Source organism: Dama dama, chromosome 14 (assembly GCF_033118175.1).
Source record: "Dama dama isolate Ldn47 chromosome 14, ASM3311817v1, whole genome shotgun sequence".
Lineage (NCBI taxonomy): Eukaryota > Metazoa > Chordata > Mammalia > Artiodactyla > Cervidae > Dama > Dama dama.
In genome coordinates this window covers 21,840,316-21,861,832 of record NC_083694.1, presented here as the reverse complement: position 1 = coordinate 21,861,832, position 21,517 = coordinate 21,840,316, and the positions used below count along the sequence as shown (strand labels likewise).

Here is a 21,517-nt window from a genome sequence, read left to right as displayed (position 1 = left end):
GACTAGGAGAGGTAGCCATTTTTAAATTGTTTGGGTAACAACACAAAACTACAAGGAACATGAAAAGAAAATTTGGAAATCAAAAAACACCATGATCCAATCAAGGAAAGAAAGTAAGTTTCTAGAAATCAAGCCTAAAGAAACAGTCATACGCACTACCTGACAAAGGGTTCAAAATAACTAGCAGAAAGATGCTCAATGAGCTTACGAAAATGATGCATGAAGAAAATAAGAATTCCAACAAAGATGCAGAATCAAACAGAAGTGCTGCAGCTGAAGAATGCAATAGCTAAACTGAAAACCTCATTAAAGAGGTTCACCAATCCTTGATCAAGCAGAATAAAGAATAGCAAACTTCAAGACAGGTTCCTTGCAGTTATCTAGTCAAAATAATTTCCCTGGTAGCTCAGTGGGAAACAATCCACCTGCAATGCAGGAGGCATGGGTTTGATCCCTGGGTCAGGAAGATTCCCTGGAGAAGGAAATGGCAACCGACTCCAGCATTCTTGCCTGGGAAATCCCACGAACAAAGGAGCCTGGAGGACTGTAGTCCATGGACTTGCAAAAGAGTTGGACATGACTTAGCAACTAAACAACAAAAGAAACTAACAACAAATAATGAAAACAGAATGAAGAAAGTCTAACATAAAAATGGAATGCCTATGGTATTTATAAGGACCAATATCTAGATTATGTGGCTTAGAGGTAAAAATTCCACCCACCAATGCAGGAGATACAGGTTTGACCCGAGTCGGGAAGATCCCCTGGAGGAGGAAATGGCAACCCACTCCAGTATTCTTGCCTGAAAAATCCCATGGACAGAGGAGCCTGGTGGGCTCCACGGGTCAAAAAGAGTCAGACAGGACTGAGGGACTGAGCATACACACACATCTACATTATGGGAGACCCAGAAGATGAGAAAGAACAAAGTTTACTTTAACGGAAGAAATGGCTGAAAAATCCCCAATTGTGGAGAAGGAAACAGATATCCAGATTCAAGAAACGCAAGAGAATTTAAATAGCATGGACCCCAAACATGGTAAACCCACAGATGTCCATGCCAAGACACATTATAATCAAATTCTTAAAAGTCACAGACAGAAGTTTTAAAGCAGCACAAAAAAAGGGACTTGCCACATACAAATGAACCCCCAAAAACCTAGTAGTAGATTTCCCAGAAGAAAGTTGGCAGATTAGGGGGAAAAAAGCAGTAATACATTCAAACAGGTAAAAGAGGAAAAAGAATAACCACCGGCCAACCAAGAATGCTGTATCCAGGAGAACTGTCCTTCAAAATGAAGGAAAGAAAAAAAAAATTTCAAAGATAAAAGCTAAGGGAGTTTATCACCACTAGACCTGTCTTACAATAAATGTTAAGGTAAATCATTCAAATTAAAACAAAAAAAAACACTAAATAGTAACAGGACAAGTATTATATATAAATGCATATACATGGAATCTAGAAAAATGGTACTGATGAACCTAGTAGAGAATGTACTGGTGGACAAAATGGGGAAAGGTGAAGGTGGGATGAACTGAGAAAGTAGCATTGAAAAATATACAATCTCATGTGTAAAACAGATAGTGGAAAGTTACTATATAACACAGGGAGTCTGGCCTGCTGTTTTGTGCTGACCTAGAGGAGTGGGACTGGAGAAGGCAATGGCACCCCACTCCAGTACTCTTGCCTGGAAAATCCCATGGATGGAGGGGCCTGGTGGGCTGCAGTCCATGGGGTCGCTACGAGTCAGACACAACTGAGCGACTTCACTTGCACGTCTCACTTTCATGCATTGGAGAAGGAAATGGCAACCCACTCCAGTGTTCTTGCCTGGAGAATCTCAGGGTCGGGGGAGGCTGGTGGGCTTACGTTTATGGGGTCGCACAGAGTCAGACACGACCGAAGTGACTTAGCAACAGTAGCAGAGGAGTGGGACAAGGGGAAGGGAGGCAGTCTCAAGAAGGAGGGGATATGTATATATAATAAAGACAGATTCATGTTGCTCTATAGCAGAAACCAACACACTGTATTGCTATTTTCCACCAATTAAAATAAATAGTGACAGAAAAGCATATAAAAATATAATCTCTCAGTAAAGGGAAATACATAGATAAATACAAAATTCTGTAATACTGTAATGATGGTGCATAAGTCAGTTTAATTCTGGTACATTAAAAAAGAAGTATGTTTAAAAACTAATTATATGTTAATGGACACACAATATAAAAAGATCTAATCTGCACAATCAATAGTATAAAGTATTGAGGAGGGAGAAATAAAAGTGTAGAATTTTTGTATTAAATTGCAATTATCAATTTAAAACAGACTGCTACAACTATGAAGTATTTTAAGGAAGTCCCATGATAACCACAAAGAAAATACAAGAGACACACACACAGAGAAAAAGAAGCAAATGAATAAAGCATGTCACTACAAAAAATAAATCAGAATACATATAAAGACAGCAAGAGATGCTGAGACCAAAAAAAGAAAAACTAGACAAAACACAACAAAATAGCAACAGCAAAGTCTTCCCTATCAATAACTATTTTAGATATAAACTCCCTGATCAAGTCAGAGTGGCTGGAAGGATTAAAAAAAAAAAAAATCCCAACTAGATGCTGTCTAAAAGAGCCTCAACTTAGATGTAAGGACACACATGCGCTTAAAGTAAAAGGACGACAGAAGATATCCATGCTAGTAACCGGCAGGGGTGGCCATACTTACATCAGACAAAATAACTTTAAGTCAAAAACTGTCGCAAGAGACACAGAAGGACATTACATAATGATAAAACGGTCAATTCACCAGGAAGATGTAACAATTATTTATAGATTCAAAGACAGAGCACTTAAATACAAAGCAAACATTGACAGAAATGAGGGGAGAAATACACAGCAATACAATAACAATAGATTTTACCACCTCACTTTCAATAACGGATACAATCCCAACAGAAGATCAAGAAGGAAACAAAAGACTTAAACAACACTATACACTAGATGAAGCTAACTGAAATACACAGAACATTTTACTCAACAGCAGAATACACATTCTTCTCAAAAGCACATGTATGCCTCCAGGTGACAAAATGAGTCTTAACAAGCAGAAGAATATTAAAATCATACCAAATATCTTATCCAAATTGATGGTATAAAATTAGAAATTAATAACAGGAAGAAAAAAATGGAACACTAACATGTATGTGGAAATTAACACAGTCTTAAACAACCAATGGATCAAGAAGGAAATCGAAGAGGAAATTAGAAATATATCTTGAGACAAATGAAAATATATTATATAAAAAATGTATGGGACACTTAGAGCAAAAAATGCCTGCATTTAAATATATATGTATATAATAATCTAACTATATTTCCAGGAACTAAAGAGAAAAAACCTAAGCCCAAAGTTAGCAGAAAGAAAGAAATTAAAACTAAAAGAATAGCAGAAATAAATGAAATAGAGAATTTAAAAAAAAACAGAAAAAGTCAACAAATGAGTTTTTTGCAAAGATCAACCAATGACTTTTTTTTTTTAACCTTGGCTAACTAAAAAAAAGAAGATGCAAATAAAATTAGAAATGAAAAAGGAGACCATTCGACCGATACCACAGAAATATATAGGAACGTAAAAGACTGTTATGAACAATTACACACTGACAACAACCTAGAGGAAATGAAGAAATCCCTACAAACAAAATCTACCAAGACTGAATTATAATGAAACAAAATCTAGGGATATAGTAACTAGAAAGGAGACTGAATCAGTAATCAAAAATTTGCCAACAAAGAAAAGCCTGGTACCAGATAGCTTTTCTGGTGAATTCCATAAAACATGTAAAGAACTTACACCCATTCTTCTCAAACTCTTCCAAAAACTGCAGAGGGAAACACCTCGTAACTCATTGTATGAGACCAGCATTACACTAACACCAAAGCCAGAAAAAGACACTACAATAAAGGGAAATTAAAGGCCAAGAACCCTGATGCATATAAATGCAAAAATCCTAAGCAACATATTAGCAAATCAAATTTAAAAACCTATTAAAAGATCATACACTATGACTAAGTTGGATTTATCCCCAAGATACAAAGATGAGTCAACATATGATAATCAGTATAATACACCACACAGGACAAAGGATAAAAACACATGATCATCTCTACTGATACAGAAAAGGCATTTGACAAAATTCAAAGTCCTTTCATGATAAAACTCTCAGCTCTCTAGGAACAGGAAAATTACCTCAGCATTACATGGTGGCTCAGTGGTAAAGAATCCACTTGCGATGCAGGAGACATGGGGTCAATCCCTGGGTTGGGAAGATGCAATGAAGAGGATATGGCAACCCACCCCAGTTATCTTGCCCAGAAAATCCCATGGACAGAGGAGACTGGAGGGCTACCGTCCACAGGGTTGCAAGGCTCAGACATGACCACTGAGTGACTGAACAAGAACAAATAAAAGCCACATATGAAAAGTCCACAGTTAACATCATGCTCAGTGAAAGTCCTCTAAAATCAGGAATAAGGCAAGGATACCCACTCTTGCCTCTTGTATTCAACACCGTACACTTGTCTCTCAGTATGCTTAGGACACAGCTTCCAGGACCCCCCCTCTACGGCTACTTGGCTGCTCAAGTCCCTTACATAAAAGACAGAGGATTTGTATATAACCTACACACATTCTTCCATATATTTTTACCATTTCTAGATTAACTACTGTAACAGCATGATGTAAATAAAAACTACATAAATAGCTAAATGCACAGCAAATTCAACTTTTGCTTTATGAAAATCTGTAATTTTATTTTTAAAATATCCTTAAATCTACAATGGATTAAACCCATAGATGCAGAACCTGCAGATATAGAGGGCTACTGTACTGAAAGTCCTAGTCAAAGCAATTAGGCAAGAAAAATAAATACAGATAAGTAAGTGGGACTACTAAATACAAAAGTAAGTAAATGGGACTACATCAAATTAAGAAGCTTCTGTACAGCAACGGAAGCAATCAACAGAGTGAAAAGGCAGCCTATGGAATGAAAGGAAAGATCTGCAAACCATATATGTGAAAAGGGGTTAACACCCAAAATATTTCAGAAACTGCTACAACAGCCCCCCAAAAAAAAAAGTGATTTTTTTTTTTTTTTTTTAATTTGAGTAGATATTTCTCCAAAGATGTATAAATAGCCAACAGGTATATGAAAAGATGCTTGACATCATTAATCATTAGGATTAGGAAAATGCCATCAGGAAAATGCATGTCAAAACCATTGTGAAGAATCACTTCATGTGTTAGAATATGTTTATCAAAAAACAAAACCAGGACTTCCCTGGTCGTCCAATGTGAATGCCACTGTCTGCCAATGCAGGGAACACAAGTTCTATCCCTGGCCTGGGAAGATTCCACATGTCACAGGTCAGGTGAGCCCATGTGCCGTAACTACTGAAGCTCCCATACTCTAGAGCCCATGTTCTACAGCAAGAGATGCCACCACAACCAGAAGCCTGTGCACTGTAACAAGCGAGAAGCCCCCGCTAGCCACAGCTACAGACAGCTGGCACACAGCAACAAAGACTCAGAGCGGCAAAAAAAAAAATAAGAAATAAATAATGTTTTAAAGTTTATTATTAAAAAAAAAAGAAAATAACAAGTAACGACAAGGATGTGAAGAAACTGGAACCCTTGTGCACTGTTAGAGGGACTGTAAAATGGTGCAGAAAACAGTGTAGACATGCCTCAAAAAGTTAAAAATAGAACTACCACACGACCCAGCAGTCCCACTTTAAGGTATTTATTCAAAAGAATTGGAATTAGTATCTCAAAGAAATATTTGCAGCATTACTCACAATAACCAAGATATGAAAACAACCCAAACGTCCATCAGTATCTAAGTGTATAAAGAAAATGTGCGATACACATTCAGTGGAGTATTTTCGACCATAAAAAGGAAGGGAATTCTGTCATATGCTACAACATGAATGCACTTGGAGGACACTATTCTAAATTAGTCACAGAATGAATAATACTGCATGAGTTCAGTTGGGCCAAGACGGCAGAGTAGAAAGACCCTAAGCTCTACTCATCTTAAGAACACACCGAGATCACAATGAACTGCACAACCACCATCACTGAGAAAGATCAGAAACCCACCAGGACACCTACAACTGAAGGCATAAAGGAGGAAACGCAACAAGACAGGCAGGGTCTGTGGACGCGAAACCTAGTTAAGTCCCATATTCCCAGATGGGTGACCCACAAGTGAGAATCATTGCAGAAGTTCTTCCACAGGAGTTAGAGGCCTGTGTCACATGCTCCCAGCCCCAGGTCTCAAACCAAGACAAGCCCCCAGAGAATTTGGCTTTGAAGGTCAGCAGGGCATAATTTCGGGAGCCCCACAGGACTGGGGGAAGTAGAGAATTCACCATTAAACGGCACAGACTAAAGTTCACACGCTTCAGGACCCAGGACAAAAGCAGTTATTTGATAGAAGCCTGGACTAGACCTACTTGCTGACCTAGGAGAGTCTCCCAGAGAGGCAGGGGGTAGCTGCAGCTCACACGAGTGATGGCTTTTACCTCATGAATGCTTGTGCTGGCAGGTGCCATTGTAAGATCCTCCCTCTAACTCATGAGTACCAAGGCTTGCCCCCACTCCCAACAGCCTGTAGGCACCAGTGCCAGGAGGCCTCTAAGTAACTAACTGGCGAGGAACACAGCCCCACTCAATAGGAGACAGACTACTAAAGAGACCTCCTGAGCCCACAACAGCTATAAGCACACCTCAAGACATGGCCCTGTCCACCCGAGGACCCAGGATCCAGATCTACCCACCAGCTCCAGAATCTCACATCCTAACTCCCCTGACTTCCAGGAAGCCTGCTTTAGCCTCTGGAGCAGCCTCACCAACCAGGAGGCAGACACTAGATGTAAGAAAACCATAATCCAATAGCCTATAGGTCCAGCCTGCCCACAGCAGTCCAGACCCTGACCAGTTGGACCACTGCCCTGCCCACTAATGGGCCAAGTTCAGGACATCCTGACCTCATATCTAACTCAGTCAGGAATCAGACCCTCAACCAGACACCACCTCTGGGATCCCTAGGCCTCTGCAACCAGACTCCAGGGTCCAATGCTGTCTGCCAGCAGTCCAGCATCAATCCCAGGACCTGGCTTCACCCACCAGTGGGCAAGCAACAGCCCCAGAATCTTCTGGCTTATGACTCTGTCCAGCAATGAGCCAGTAAAAGCTCTGGGGAACCTAGGGATTCCACAAACAGCCACTTCACGACAGTGCCACTAACCTGCAGCCAGCAGCCTTTCTACGAAGCAGGGCCTAGCAAACTACTGGGCTGGGAGCCAACCAACCCCATGAGACTGCCCACACAGCCCACAACAACAGAAGATCCATGCAGCCCTCAGAGGAGGAACTCCTAGAGCACACAGCTTAGGTGATGAGGACTTCATTCCTGGGACACACAGGATGTCTTCAACAAAAGGCCACTTCTCCAAGACTGAAATATGTAGCCAACCTACCAGATATAAAAAATATAAAACATAACTTAGGCAAAATGTGGTGACAGAGGAATGAGATAAAACTCTTAACAAAAGAACAAGACAAAACCAGAAGAACTACTAAGTGAATTAGAGGTAAGTAATCTACCCAAGAAGGTGTTCAGGATAGTGATCATAAAAATGATCAGAGAACTCAGGAAAGAATGGATGTACAGAGAGAAGTTAGAAGTTTTTAACAAAGAGTTATAAAACATAAAGAACAACCAAACAGCAATGAAAAACACAATAACAGAAATGAAAAATACAGTAAACAGAATCAACAGTAAACTAAATGATACAGAGGAGCAGATTAGAGAGCTATAAGACAAAGTAGGAGAAATCACTGATGCTGAAGAGAAAAAAAGTAAAAAGAACGAAAAGAAATGAGGATAGTTCAAGGGACTTCCGGGACAACATCAAGCACACTAATATTCACATTATAGGGGCCCCAGAAGAGAAGAGAGAAAGGAGCAGAGAATTTATCCAAAAACAGCATCGCTGAAAACTTTGCTAACCTTGGAAAAGAAACATACACCCAAGTCCACAAGGCACACACAGAGTTTCACAGGGATTAACCCAAAGAAGAACACACAAAGATGCATAGTAGTTAAAATGACAAAAATTAAAGAAAAAGAGTATTAAAGCGACAAGGGAAAAGCAACAAACAATATACAAGGGAACTCCCATAAAGCTATCAGCTGACTTCTCAGCAGAAACCCTGCAGCCAGAAGGGAGTGACACAATATATTTAAAGTAATGAAAAGGAAAAGCCCACAACCAAAAATACTCTACCCAACAAGGCTCTTTTTCAGATTTGATGGCAAGATTAAAAGCTTCACAGATAAGCAAAAGCTAAGAGTTTAGCATGACCAAACCACCTTTTCAACAAATGTTAAAGGAATTTCTCCAGGCAAGAAAAGGCCACAACTAGAAACATGAAAATCACAAAAATGAAAAAGCTCATCAGTAGAGGCAAATATAAAGGTTGGAAATCATCCACACACAAAGCTAGTAGGAAGTTTAAAGTATGAAAGCAGTAAAACCATCTGTATCCACAATAAGAAGTTAAGGGATACAGAAAATAACTATAGATATACATTATGATATCAGAAACAGTACCTTTGAGGGAAGGAGTACAAAGACAGAGTTTTTAAAACTGCATTTACAATTAAGAGACGAGCAAATTAAAACAATCGTGTGTGTGTGTGTGTGTGTGTGTGTGTGTGTGTGTGTTTTCATCTAAGATACATGAAAACCTCATGGTAACCACAAACCAAAAATTTTTAATAGATATACACACAAAAAAGAAAAAAAAAAACTAAACATAACACTAAAGATAGTCATCAAATCACAAAAAGAAAAGACAGTGAGGGAAAGAGCTATAAAAACAACCCAAAACAAGTGACAAAATGGCAGTAAAAACATACACATCAATAACTGTCTTAAATTTAAATGGACTAAATGTTCCAATCAAAACAGAATAGCTAAATGGAAACAAAAACAAGACCTGTTTATATGCTGTCTGTAAGAGACTCACTTCAGATATAAAGACACTCACAGAATGAAAATGAAAGGATGTAAAAAGGTATTCCATGTAAATGGAAATTTAAAGAAAGCTAGGGTAGCAATGCTTACATCAGACAAACTAGACTTTAAAATAGAGACTATTATAAGAGACAAAGGACACTACACAATGATCAGGGGTCAATCCAATATGAAGATATAGTCGTTGTAAATATACATGCACTCAACATAGGAGAACCTAAATATTTTGAGCAAATATTAAATGACACAAAGGGAGAAATCAACTGTAACATAATAATAGTAGGGGACTTTAAAACTCCACTGACATTAATGGATAGATCATCTAGATAGAAAATCAATAAGGCAACATTGGCTTTAAATGACACAACAGACCAGATGTACTTACTTGGTATAGGGAGAGCATTCCATCCAAAAGCAGATCACATGTTAGGCTACAAAACAAGCCTTGGTAAATTTAAGAAAACTGAAATTCTATCAAGCATCTTTTCCGACCACATTATGAGACTGGAAATCAACTATGAGGGAAAAAAACTGCAAAAAACACAAACAGTGGAGGCTAACAATATGCTACTAAACAACCAACAGATCACTGAAGAAATCAAAAGGAAATAAAGCATCTCAGAAAACAATAAAAATCTCAAATAAGCAACCTAACCTTACACTAAAAGCAACTAGAGAAAGAACAAAGCCCAGAGTTAGTAGAAAGAAAGAAATCATAAAGAAAAGAGTAGAAATAAATGAGACACAAAGAAAACAACAGAAAAGATCCGTGACACTAAAATCTGGTTCTTTGAGAAGATAAAAAAGTTGATAAACCTTTAGCTAGACTCATCGAGAAAAAAAGGGAGAGGACACAAATCCATCAAATTAGAAATGAAAATGGAAACATTACATCTGACACCACAGAAATACAAAGGAACGTGAGAGACTGCTAAAGACAGCTACACGCCAACAAAATGGAGAACCTAGAAGAAACGAACACATTTTTTAGGAAGGTACAGCTTTCCAAGATGGAACCAGGAAGATACAGAAACATGAACAAATCAATCACAAGTAATGAAACTGAAACTGTGATTTAAAAGGAATATAAATCGGTAGAACCAGTATGGAGAACAGTATGAAGATTCTTAAAAAAAACTAAAAAGAATATCATATGCTCCAAATCACTGCAAAAGGTGACTGCAGCCATGAAATTAAAAGACGTTTACTCCTTGGAAGGAAGGTTATGACGAACCTAGACAGCATATTAAAAAGCAGAGACATCACTTTGTCAACAAAGGTCCGTCTAGTCAAGGCTATGGTTTTTCCAGTGGTCATGTATGGATGTGAGAGTTGGATTATAAAGAAAGCTGAGCGCTGAAGAATTAATGCTCTTGAACTGTGGTGTTGGAGAAGACTCTTGAGAGTCCCTTGGACTGCAAGGAGGTCCAACCAGTCCATTCTGAGGGAAATCAGTCCTGAGTGTTCACTGGAAGGACTGATGCTGAAGCTGAAACTCCAATACTTTGGCCACCTGATGCGAAGAGCTGACTCATTTGAAAAGACCCAGATGCTGGGAAAGATGGAGGGTGGGAGAAGAAGGGGATGACAAAGGATAAAATGGTTGGACGGCATCACCAACTCAATGGACATGAGTTTGGGTGGACTCCAGGAGTTGGTGATGGACAGGGAAGCCTGGCGTGTTGCGGTCCATGGGGTCGCAAAGAGTCAGACATGACTGAGCGACTGAACTGACTGACTGATGATTCAGCAATCCCACTCCTGGGCACATATCCACAGAAAACTATAATCTGAAAAGATACATGCACCTCACTTTTCACTGCAGCACTATTAACAACAGCTAGGATATGGAAGCAACCTAAATATCCATCAATACAGAAATGGATAAAGAAGATGTGGTACATGTATACAATGAAATATTACTCAGTCATAAAATGGAATGAAATTGTGCCATTTGCAGAGACATGGATGGACCTAGAGACTGTCATACAGAATGAAGTAAATCAGAAAAACAAAACCATATACTATCACTTGCATATGGAATCTAGAAAAATGATACAGAGGAACTTATTTGCAAAGCAGAAATAGAGACACTGATGTAAAGAACAAACATGGCTACCAAGGCAGGGATGGGGAGTGGTATGAACTTCTAGGTTGGGTTTGACGTGTATATATCTATGTGTGTGTATATATATACACACACACACTATGTATAAAACTGATAACTAGTGAGAATCTACCATATAGCTCAGGGAACTCTACTCAGTGCTCTGTGATGACCTAAATGGGAAGGAAATCCAAAAAAGAGAAGATATATATGTATAGCTGATTTACCCTGCTGTATAGCAAAAACTATTAATAACACAACATTGTAAGGTAATTATACTTCAATAAAGATTAACTACAGGAAAAAAACTAAAACTAGAGTTACCACATGATCCAGCAATCCCACTCTTTGGCATACATCCAAAGAAGATGCAAACTTTAATTCAAAAAGATACATGCAGCCCAATTTTCACAGCAGCACTATTTACAACAGCCAAGATATGGAAGAAAACCTAAACAGCAATCAACAAATGAATGGCTAGAGAAGATGGAGTATATATGCACAATGGAACATTACTCAGGCATAAAAGAAGAATAAAATAATGCCATTTGCAGCAGCAACATGGATGAACCTAGAGATTATCACACCAAGTGAAGAAGGCAGAGAAAGACAAGTATCATACGGTATCATTTATATGTGGAATCTAAAAAAATGATCTAAGCAAACTTATTACAAAACAGAAATAGACTCACAGACACAGAAAACAAACTTATAGTCACCAAAGGAGAAAGCGGGGAAGGGAGAGATAAATTAGGAGTCTGGGACTAACAGATACATACTGCTATATACAAAACAGACAAACAAGGACTTACTATATAGCACAGGAAACTATATTCAATATCTTGTAGTAACCTATCATGTAAAAGAATCTGGAAAATATATATGTGTATGCATCATATATGCACATACATATATAACTGAATCACTTTGGTATACACCTGAATCTAACACAATATTATAAATCAACTATATTTCAATTTAAAAAATAAAAAGAAGTTAAGACATGGAAGAGTTAAGGTCCAACATAATCTAATCAGAGTACCAAAACAAAATTCTAAAGAAACCAGAAGCAAGGCCATGTTCAAAAAAATAATAGTTAATAGTATCCTAGCTTTTAATTAAAAAAATAGGAATTCAAAGACAGGAGATACAAACAGGAAGAAAAGAAATCTATACTTAAATACACCATAGTGAAAGTATGACACTCAAGAAAAAGAGAGAATCTTAAAAAAAGAGGGAGAGAGAAAAGACACCAACATACTGGCAGATGACTTCTGAACAGAAGCAATGGTAATAAGAAGACAATGGAAAAGCAACTCAGAATTGGAGACTGAGCAAGGCTACCTTTCAAGAAAAGGGCTAAATATATTTTTATATTAAAAAAAGGTTTATGACAATTATCACCAAAAGATATCTATAAACAAAAGGGAAAATGACCTCCAAAGGAAAACCTGAGATGGAAAAGAAATGGCAAAAGAATAGTAATTTTAAAATATGTGGCTGATTCTAAACCACCTAAGATTTAGAGGAGGAGGGGAGGGAGAGGAGGAGGAGAGTTAATAATAGCATTGAGGTCAGAAGGAAGATGATAGAAGGCAAAGACATTTTTTTTCCCACAATGGATGGTCCTACATACCCACTCTGGAAACCAATGGTATGTACTATACATACACAGATGTTCAGTTACAGCAGACAGCAATGTTGGCTACAATCATTTCAAAAGTCTTCTTAAAGAAACTTTGGGACAAGGGGAAAACAACAAAGGTTTCTTTGAGCAAAGGTTCAGGAATCAGATGAGCATGGCAGACTCTGTTCTTCCTCTAATTATCTCATATCATCATGAATGTTCTTTTAAAATCTCTGAGACAGAAACAAAACAAAAACCTGAAGAAGCAATAGCATGAGCGCAGCAATGGTAGAAGACATCAGAGACTGGTTATGACCTTGGGCAGGTCACTGCACTCTCTGAGGGCTTTGTAATATGTTCCCTTCCCAGTGTTACTAATATATTTTGATGACAAAGGAAAAAATTCAAACGGGAAATATTATACGACGGCTCGCTTATATATTACTGCCAGTCATTGTGCTGGCACTGGCGGTACAGAACAAAGGAGACAAAGTAAATTAGCAATTAGAAGGCAATATGATAGGTCCCGTGACACGTGATGTATGCACATGGTACTGATAAAACCCAACAGTAGTGGCAAAAGCATACTTCTCTCCTGCCTTTTCACATAATTAACAATTGTTCCCATGAGGCAAACTATTGACGTCCACCTTAGTAGTACCATCACGATCACCATAGTGGATTTCGGATTTTTGAAAAGAATCATCATCAAGAGTTTTGTTATTAAAAGTTTCAAGACAAATTTATCCAAAGTCCATTTTACAAGATCCTAAGACGGAATCAAGTCAATTTCCTTTGTACTGATCAAAATTTCACCACAGAAAGCTAGCTGGGACACTTTGGATCCATAGTAATTAGCAAAATTAGTTTTCCTAAAAGATGAGAAAAAATTGTTTCCTAAAACATATTTCAGGAAAATTGTTTAGAAAATTTGTGTAGAAAAATTATTTCCTAAAACATGAAAAAAAAACTTTTATTTACAAGCACAAAAGGGTAATGGCAATATATTCTCTATATCCATGCTGGAATTATCCAAGTATAATCTAACAGAAGTAAAATAAGGAAATATCCATTCAAATACCCATTCTCTTTCTGGACTTATTTACAACCTAAAATCAAACACATTTTGCATAAATTAATTCTACGATACCCAACATATGTTTTCTACCTCACTAGGAAGTATTCATTGCCTATAAAGTTAATCATCGGTTGTTCTATTGTATTTAGCCATTTGAGGCCTATTAAAAACGCACACAAAAACCCTTCATCTAAGAAAATACTTTTGAAAAAACACACAGAATGTTCTCAAAGAAAAGCAATTCTTTCTCATTCTACTATACACTAGTAGTAAAGAGGAGAATATTTACTACTAATGTTACAGTGCTGTAACATCAGTCTTCTGAATTGTTTTATATATAATATTGTTTACTTATATACCCTCAATATATATTAGTGAAGGGTAGATATTTCCAAATCCAAAGATACCAAATCCATTCATGTATCACTAAAATGTTTATAACAAGTGCAAATGACAGTAAAATTCAAAGGTTCTTTAATTATTTTGTTTAAATCATTTTTAGCAATCATAAAAGGTGTTTAGTTATATCCTTAATATTCCAAAAGGCTTACCAGCATTTGATAGTCACGCGAATGTAAATTTTTCACAATCATTTTTTTTTAAATGTCAATTTCACTGAGAACAGCTACAAACAAATGTTCATTTTGATTACCATACTGGTCTTTGTATATTAGCTAACAAGTAGATTTGTTGCTTTATCTCACCGATGAGAAGTAAGCAAGAATGAGTAATGACATTTACTACCAACCAGAGAATAGAGACACGAATGGTGATTCAATAGCCATCACTGGTGATCCCTCTAATTAAAAACCTATAGCACCTATAAAACAATTCAGCCATATTTATACACAGCTTTCTACTGTACACTATTTCTTTGAGACTCTATTTACCTTCCTTCTTAAGTTCCTTGAGGGGAGAGGCCTTGTCTTAAATGTTAATACTACCTCGGCATCCCTTGTAGCTCAAAAACAGAACTGAGTGCATACTTGCTGATAAATTAACAGCTATAGTACAACAGATACTTTTCATAGCAATCAGGAGAATATCAGGATGTGGGTAAAGACAGCCTAAGAGAGTATAGTTATGCACGACAGAACCAACAACAAGGGACAAGATCATAAAAGCAACTTAGAAAAACCATGTCCAGAAACAGAGCAGGTGAGTTTACATAGCATATTCATTTTCAGAAGCAAAATGTAGTACACTGCTATTGCTTAACTGAACTCCCCCCTTCTTCCTGGTTTACATGTGATGCTGCATTTTGTACTATTCCCTGATAGATATTTGTATAATGCTATCTCATGTCTGTATAAAGCAGACATCAGACTGTGGAAAAAGCCGTACTACTCACAATCCAAAAGAAAATAAGAACAATGTATTTTTCCACCTTTCTTAGGTTAAAAACGCAGTGTTTTGCTCATAAAAGCAAAGGTCATCATTTGCCTACTTTTCATTCATACTGAATGACACCGTTTTTTGAAGATTTTTTATTAGGAAAATCCTGTACCACCTTGGCTTTAAAATCAGCTTTAACCCAATTTTGCGTCTTTTCCCGTCATCTTCTTCAATCTCTCAACCAAAATTATGTATCAATTATATTTTTAAAAACAGGCTTTTAAAAAACAGTTATGTTGTAAACTAAGTTATAATTTATGGTGTCAGCAGCCTTGCACTGTATCTTTACCATGTGAAATGCAGGACACTAAACAGCACATAAGCATACTCTGAAATTTCTTGGACCTTCGACAGTCTCTCACCAGAATTTCGTCTCCCTTCTATCAAGTTTCTACGTTCCTCTATGCTCCAAGATTAAAGAAACTGTTTATATACCTCCCTCCAACACTTTGGCGGTGAGTTGTGTGTCTTCTGTCTTGTATCTTTTGTCTAAGAATGCCAAAGCCCTTCATTATTTTATTGTACCAACCCTTGGAAGACTCTCCAACCAAGAGCTGGAGAGTCAAGGAGTTGACTTGACAGAGACTGGACAGCAGACCAAAACTCAGTACCCCTCTAAGGGGTACTCAAAACCGGTCAGAAAAATCAGCCAAGGCCCTCTTTACAGGTCATGAGGACTTTAAAAAAAAAAAATTTTTTTTTTAAACCCTTTGCCACAAAGAAACTCATGCATTCACACACAATTGTACTTTTCAGAACATGGAAATAACAACTGATTTGGCTCTTTTGGTTTTCAGAAGTTTAAACACAGGGGACACCGGCAGCGAGATGAAAACTCCTGAGGGCAATTTGATCAAAGACACAGAAAATCCTTCCTTCAAAGAAATGCACCTTGTGACACTCCGAGGAGGAGGAGAGGTATTTAAAGTAAAACCTGCCCTGAATTATTACCACTGACTTGAGGAAGAGAAGCAAAAGCCGTTGGCTTCACTGGGCTTTTAAACATTTTGCTGTCACCCTGGAACCACAGAAACGGGTGATGAAATTCTTCCACTCATTTCTATGGAAGAGTATCACACAGCAGTGTAAACTCACACCCCAACACACACACACACACACACACACACCCGTCTCTAGTCCTCTTCTCGTCCCTTCCATCCCCGACCGTCCCCCTTTGGTGCCCAAGACCAAACTGTGGACCTAATGTGATAAAAAGCAAAGTCATGGGGCAATGCAGGGGGGTGGGGTGCAAAGGACCGAAAGAGCCAGAAAAGCAAGGGGAAGAAGAGGCAGTCGGCCGGCTCGTCTGTGATCATAGAGCAAACATTCGGGTGGGGAATACGGAATGCCGAGTGGAAATAAAAACCTCCGGGATGCCCACTCTGCCATCTCCTTGTGCCTCTCTGCCCTCCATCACCCCCATCCTTCTCCCGGAGGACACCTCCGCGGGGAGGGCGCCACCGACGGCGCCCCCCAACCCTCACCCTTCAGAGGAAAGCAGCGAAATGGGGCTGGAAAGGAGGACAGGGGCTGAGCCTGGGGGCGAGGATCACGCCGGGCTCCGGGAGGAGACCCTGCGGCGGGGGGTCGCCCTGGGGACCCCGGGCGGCCCACGCGGAAGGTGAAGCGGCGGTCGGGGGGCAGCGTCCGGCCCCACCGCTGCCGGGGAGGCTCCGGCTACTCACGTTCTCCGTGTCCCGCTCGTTCACCGTCGGCAATGGCGTCCGGGCCGACATTTTGTGCGGGCGGCGGGGTCGGGCCGGGGTCTCGCGGGCCGGGCAGGGCCCGGGCTTGCTGCGGGCCCCGGGGGCGAGAGGCAGGGGTTGCGGCCGCTTTGCGCGAAGCCGGGGCCGGGCCGCGAAGAGCGGCTCCCGCAGGCCGCGGGCGGTGCAACAAGCGGCCGCGGCGGGGGAACGGGGGGGACAGAGGACGCGGAGGAAGAGGAGGGGGAGCCGCTTCCCGCGGCGGCGCCGCCGGGGGGACGCGGGCCGGGCCGAGGGAGGGCTCCGGGCGAGGGCGGTTGCCCGGCGCGGGCCGGGCGGCGAGGCCGGCGGGACGCGACGCCGAGGCTGGGAGGCGGGGCTGGAGCCGGAGAGGGGCGGTGGGGGGGGCGGTGTCCGGGCCCCGCTAGGCTCTCCGGGCCATGGCCGAAGGCGAAGCGGCGCCGCAAATCACTGCCTGGCTCGTCCCGCCGAGCGCAGCCGGGAGCCGGGAGCCGCGGCCCTGACAGCACCGCCCGCGCCGCGCCCCCACGCCCCGCCTCAGGTGAGCGGCGCCGCCCGGCCGAGCCGCAGCCACGCGCCCGGGGCCCAGTGCGGCGGCGCCCCCGCGCCCCCGGCGCGCCAGCCCAGACTCAGAGTCCCGCGCGGTCTCCGCCGCCGCCGCCGCCGCGCCTGAACCGGGAGGAGCGGCCCGAGCCGGCTGCGCGAGGAGCGGCGGGCGCGGCACGCTGCGCCCAGAGGCACTTGGCGGCCGCCGCCGGGTGGGCGGGCGCCAGCCGAGGGGGGCCTCTCCATTCATTCCCTCATTAGGGATGCGGGGCCGCCTCCTCCTCCTCCTTCCGCGCTCCAGCGCCCGTCTGTCCCCGTGTTTATTTTTGTTTCTCGCCCCCACCCGCGGAGTACGGTAGTCTCTCAGAGCTTCTGGTGGATTTAATTTTTGATTAGTGTTTGGGTTTTGCCGGGGCGGGGAGGCGGTGGGGAGGTGAGAGGGCGCTGATGCAATTGAGTGGTCCTTTTTTGTCCGTTTCATGGGGGTAGGGAGGAAGAATCGGTACGATCCTACGCTGGATCCTATCTGCTATCTCGGGACTTTTCCTATTCTTAAATTCATCGCCTCCTTCGCCGTTCCCCAGCTTTCTCAGTTTCTGTCCTCCCCCGAGCTCTCTCGGTCCCCCTCTCCCGGGAAGCCGTTGGGTTCAGGTCACCCTCATAGTTGGGGAGAGGGCATAAAAGCCCCCCTAAAAGTGCCAGCAGCCTCGGAGGCGGTGCTCCGGGACGCTGTGCGATGGGCTCCGGCCAGACGGCTCGCCGATATGCCGGGACCGGATGGCCTCCTAGGGAGCCCGGCCGGCGGAAGAGGTCGCCAGGCGCCCACCGCGGCACCCCCGGAGTGGCTGAGACCCGGGAGTGAGGACGTCTACTCTGGCTGATCGTCACTTCCTGGGACGCAAGGAAGTGTCACTTAGGCGAGCTTGTTTAGGGAGGGCGGAGAGCTGGCTCTGATTTGTCCTGTCCTACCTCCTCCAGGTGGTTTTATCACCCGGCCACCCACCTGCCACTTCTTACATCCTGCAGACCCACCTCTGTAATGCATTACCCAGGGCCCATTAGCCCCCTAAAAAGCAATGCTGCTTCTTTTATCTAACTTGAAAGCTTACATTTTGCACAGTCAGCCTCTAGGACAAAAACCATACCATTTCCCTATTCCTCGTCTTTCCAGTATGTCTTTTTCACATTCTTTCATGACTGGAAGATAAAAGGAGCAGTAGATAGAAGGGGATAAATCCCATTTTTGAGCTACTTTCTCAAACCCATTGGGAATCTTAAGATGATAGGAAATTCCTCCTTTCTCCTGAAGTTCATCCATTTGCACCAGATGGCTTTTACCCTGACTCGTTAAAGGTTGTTTCTGAAAACGTAACACTTGACCCTTAAAACATGGTACAAAAAACTTAAAAATAGCAGACACGGGGGTCCTCTGAGGAAAAAAATCTCACCCAGCATATAAATTGACTTCTAGGCCATCATCTATGTATTTATTTCTTTAACATTTTATTTGTAGACACATCTCAATTTCACAAAGCCAGTAAAAAATGTCACAAGATCCATTAGGCGTTCATCACCATTCCACAAACAGAATACAGGCATCAGAACTACAAGGCTGCATGCTAAAAAATGGTGTGCAATTGAGAATGCCAAGCTTTCTCAGTCCTTCTGCAGAGGTCCTGAATCATCAAGATGTACTGAAGTTCCCAGGGTAGAAGCTTGTACTTTTCTGATCAACTACAGCCACTGCTACAATCCAGGGTGCAGCCACTCAAGAGTACCTTATGTGGCAATAGTACCCTGTTAACATGAGCGGAAACAAGCGTCTGTGAAAGGGTGTTCAACCCCACTGGAATATGAATCAGTCCTTGAACTGGTAGCTTGGATGTTTTTTCTGTGTCCACTCACATGTTATCTATCCGTATGGTGACCCAGAAAGGCATATTTCTTCCCATTTTACAAAATTCCACACAACTGGCTTATTCAAAATCATGGATGCACCAGGTTAATGGTGTACAGAAAAAAAAAATAACTGGAATATATGGTACAGTTCAATCTTGCAGTGGTCAAAAGATCAACAGCCCTCCCCTGACCCTGTAAAGTCATTATACCTCTGAGATGCGATGGCTAATTAGAGACAGAGCTCAAAGGAGCACCCAGGATTCTGGCCTAATAGCTTCAAAAATGTTGACGTACACATTCAAAGTCTTGGGTAATATTCCATTGTATGTATATGCTACATCTTCCTTCCAATGGGCTGTTACTCAGCCATAAAAAGGAATGAGATTGAGTCATTCATAGAGACCTGGATGGACCTAGAGTCTGTCATACAGAGTGAAGTAAGTCAGAAGGAGAAAAACAAATATCGTATATTAATGCATGCATGTGGAATCTGGGAAAATGGTACAGATGAACCTGGGTCAGGAATGGAGACACAGATGTGGAGGGTGGATGTGTGAATATGGGTCGGGGGGTGAACTGGGAGATTGGGATGGACACATTCCCATGTGTGCTACTTAGTGGGAACATCCTGCATAGTGCAGGGAACTCAGCTTGGTGCTCTGTAATGACCAAGGTGGGTGGGATGGAGAGGGGAGGGAGGTTCAACAGGAAAGGGATATATGTATACATATGGCTGATTCATTTCATTGTACAGCAGAAATTAACACAACAGTGTAAATCAACTATACTTCAATAAAAAAATTTTTAATTAAAAAACTGTTTTAAAAGTCTTCAGTAAATCCCTTAGCTATATTTGCTACACTGTGCTTACATGTTGAAACTTACTGAATATTCCATACTAATAATGAGGGATACTTATTTTTAAAATCAACCCATAAAGATGGCTTTATAGCAATGGAACTATATTCAAAGACAGTTGTTACTAGATGGATAACTCAAATCTGTAATTATGGTTAACAAAATAGACTAGAAACAACTCTATCCAAAAATGGCGTTCAAACAATCCTATGCATACCCACAATTTTAGGCTTGGTACATAAATTTCACTTTACTTGGGTTAGAAAAAAGTCATTTTGTCTTTTAAAAGACATCATTTTCCTGACAAAAGTCTGTATAGTCAAAGCTATGGTTTTTCCAGTAGTCATGTACAGATGTGAGAGTTGGACCATAAAGAAGGCTGAGCACCATAGAACTGATGTTTTTGAAGTGTGGTGTTGGATAAGACTCTTGAGAGTCGCTTGGACTGAAAGGAAATCAAACCAGTCAATCTTAAAGGAAATCAGTCCTGAATATTCATTGGAAGAACTGATGCTGAAGCTGAAGCTCCAATACTTTGGCCACCTGATGCAAAGAACTGACTCATTGGAAAAGACCCTGATGCTGGGAAAGATTGAGGGCAGGAGGAGAAGGGAATGACAGAGGATGAGATGGTTGGATGGCATCACGGACTCAATGGACATGAATTTGAGGAAACTCCCAGAGATAGTGTTGGACAGAGGAGCCTGGTGTGCTGCAGTCCATGGGGTCACAAAGAGTTAGACATGACTTAGTGACTGAAAAACAACTACAAAATTGAGTGTGTACTACTATGTGAGCTCACCCCCCCCCCTAAAATGGCATGAGGCAGTACTGTGATTGAATGAAAACTGTTTAGCCATAGTCCTTAACAGTGAGAATGCTCATAAGCATATTTTTTTTGTGTCACTATATATAGCTTCTTGTGCCAGTGTCTATGAAGAAATGACCAAAGCAATATCTTAAGGATTTTAGTAATTTTCCTTCGGATTATTAATTAAATGGGGCATGTTTAATATAGACATTTCTAACCTCTAAGGTGTTAGGGTAATACAGGTTTAAGAAAAAAAATTGAAATAATGCAAAAACAAAGAAAAATTTTAAATATATATGAGGTGCTAAACCCACACTGAAATGTGCTGAATAAGCACTGTTTTCCAGCAGCTCTATGGAGCAGAATT

The 21,517-nt window shown here is 41.1% G+C and overlaps 1 protein-coding gene across 6 annotated transcripts in view; it reads right to left on the bottom strand.

Moving 5' to 3' along the window:
- Positions 1-17,248, bottom strand: part of MARK1 (microtubule affinity regulating kinase 1) — a 138,175-nt gene extending 120,927 nt beyond the window's left edge. For 3 of the 6 annotated variants that reach the window (XM_061160067.1, XM_061160069.1, XM_061160071.1), the window contains exon 1: positions 16,998-17,153. In XM_061160067.1, coding sequence (XP_061016050.1) covers positions 16,998-17,048 — 51 coding nt within the window. In that variant the 5' untranslated portion in view covers positions 17,049-17,153. Of the gene's footprint in view, positions 1-16,997 lie in introns of all 6 variants that reach the window. The other 3 variants (XM_061160068.1, XM_061160070.1, XM_061160072.1) reach the window with 2 other exon arrangements.
- Positions 17,249-21,517: the final 4,269 nt, after the last annotated feature.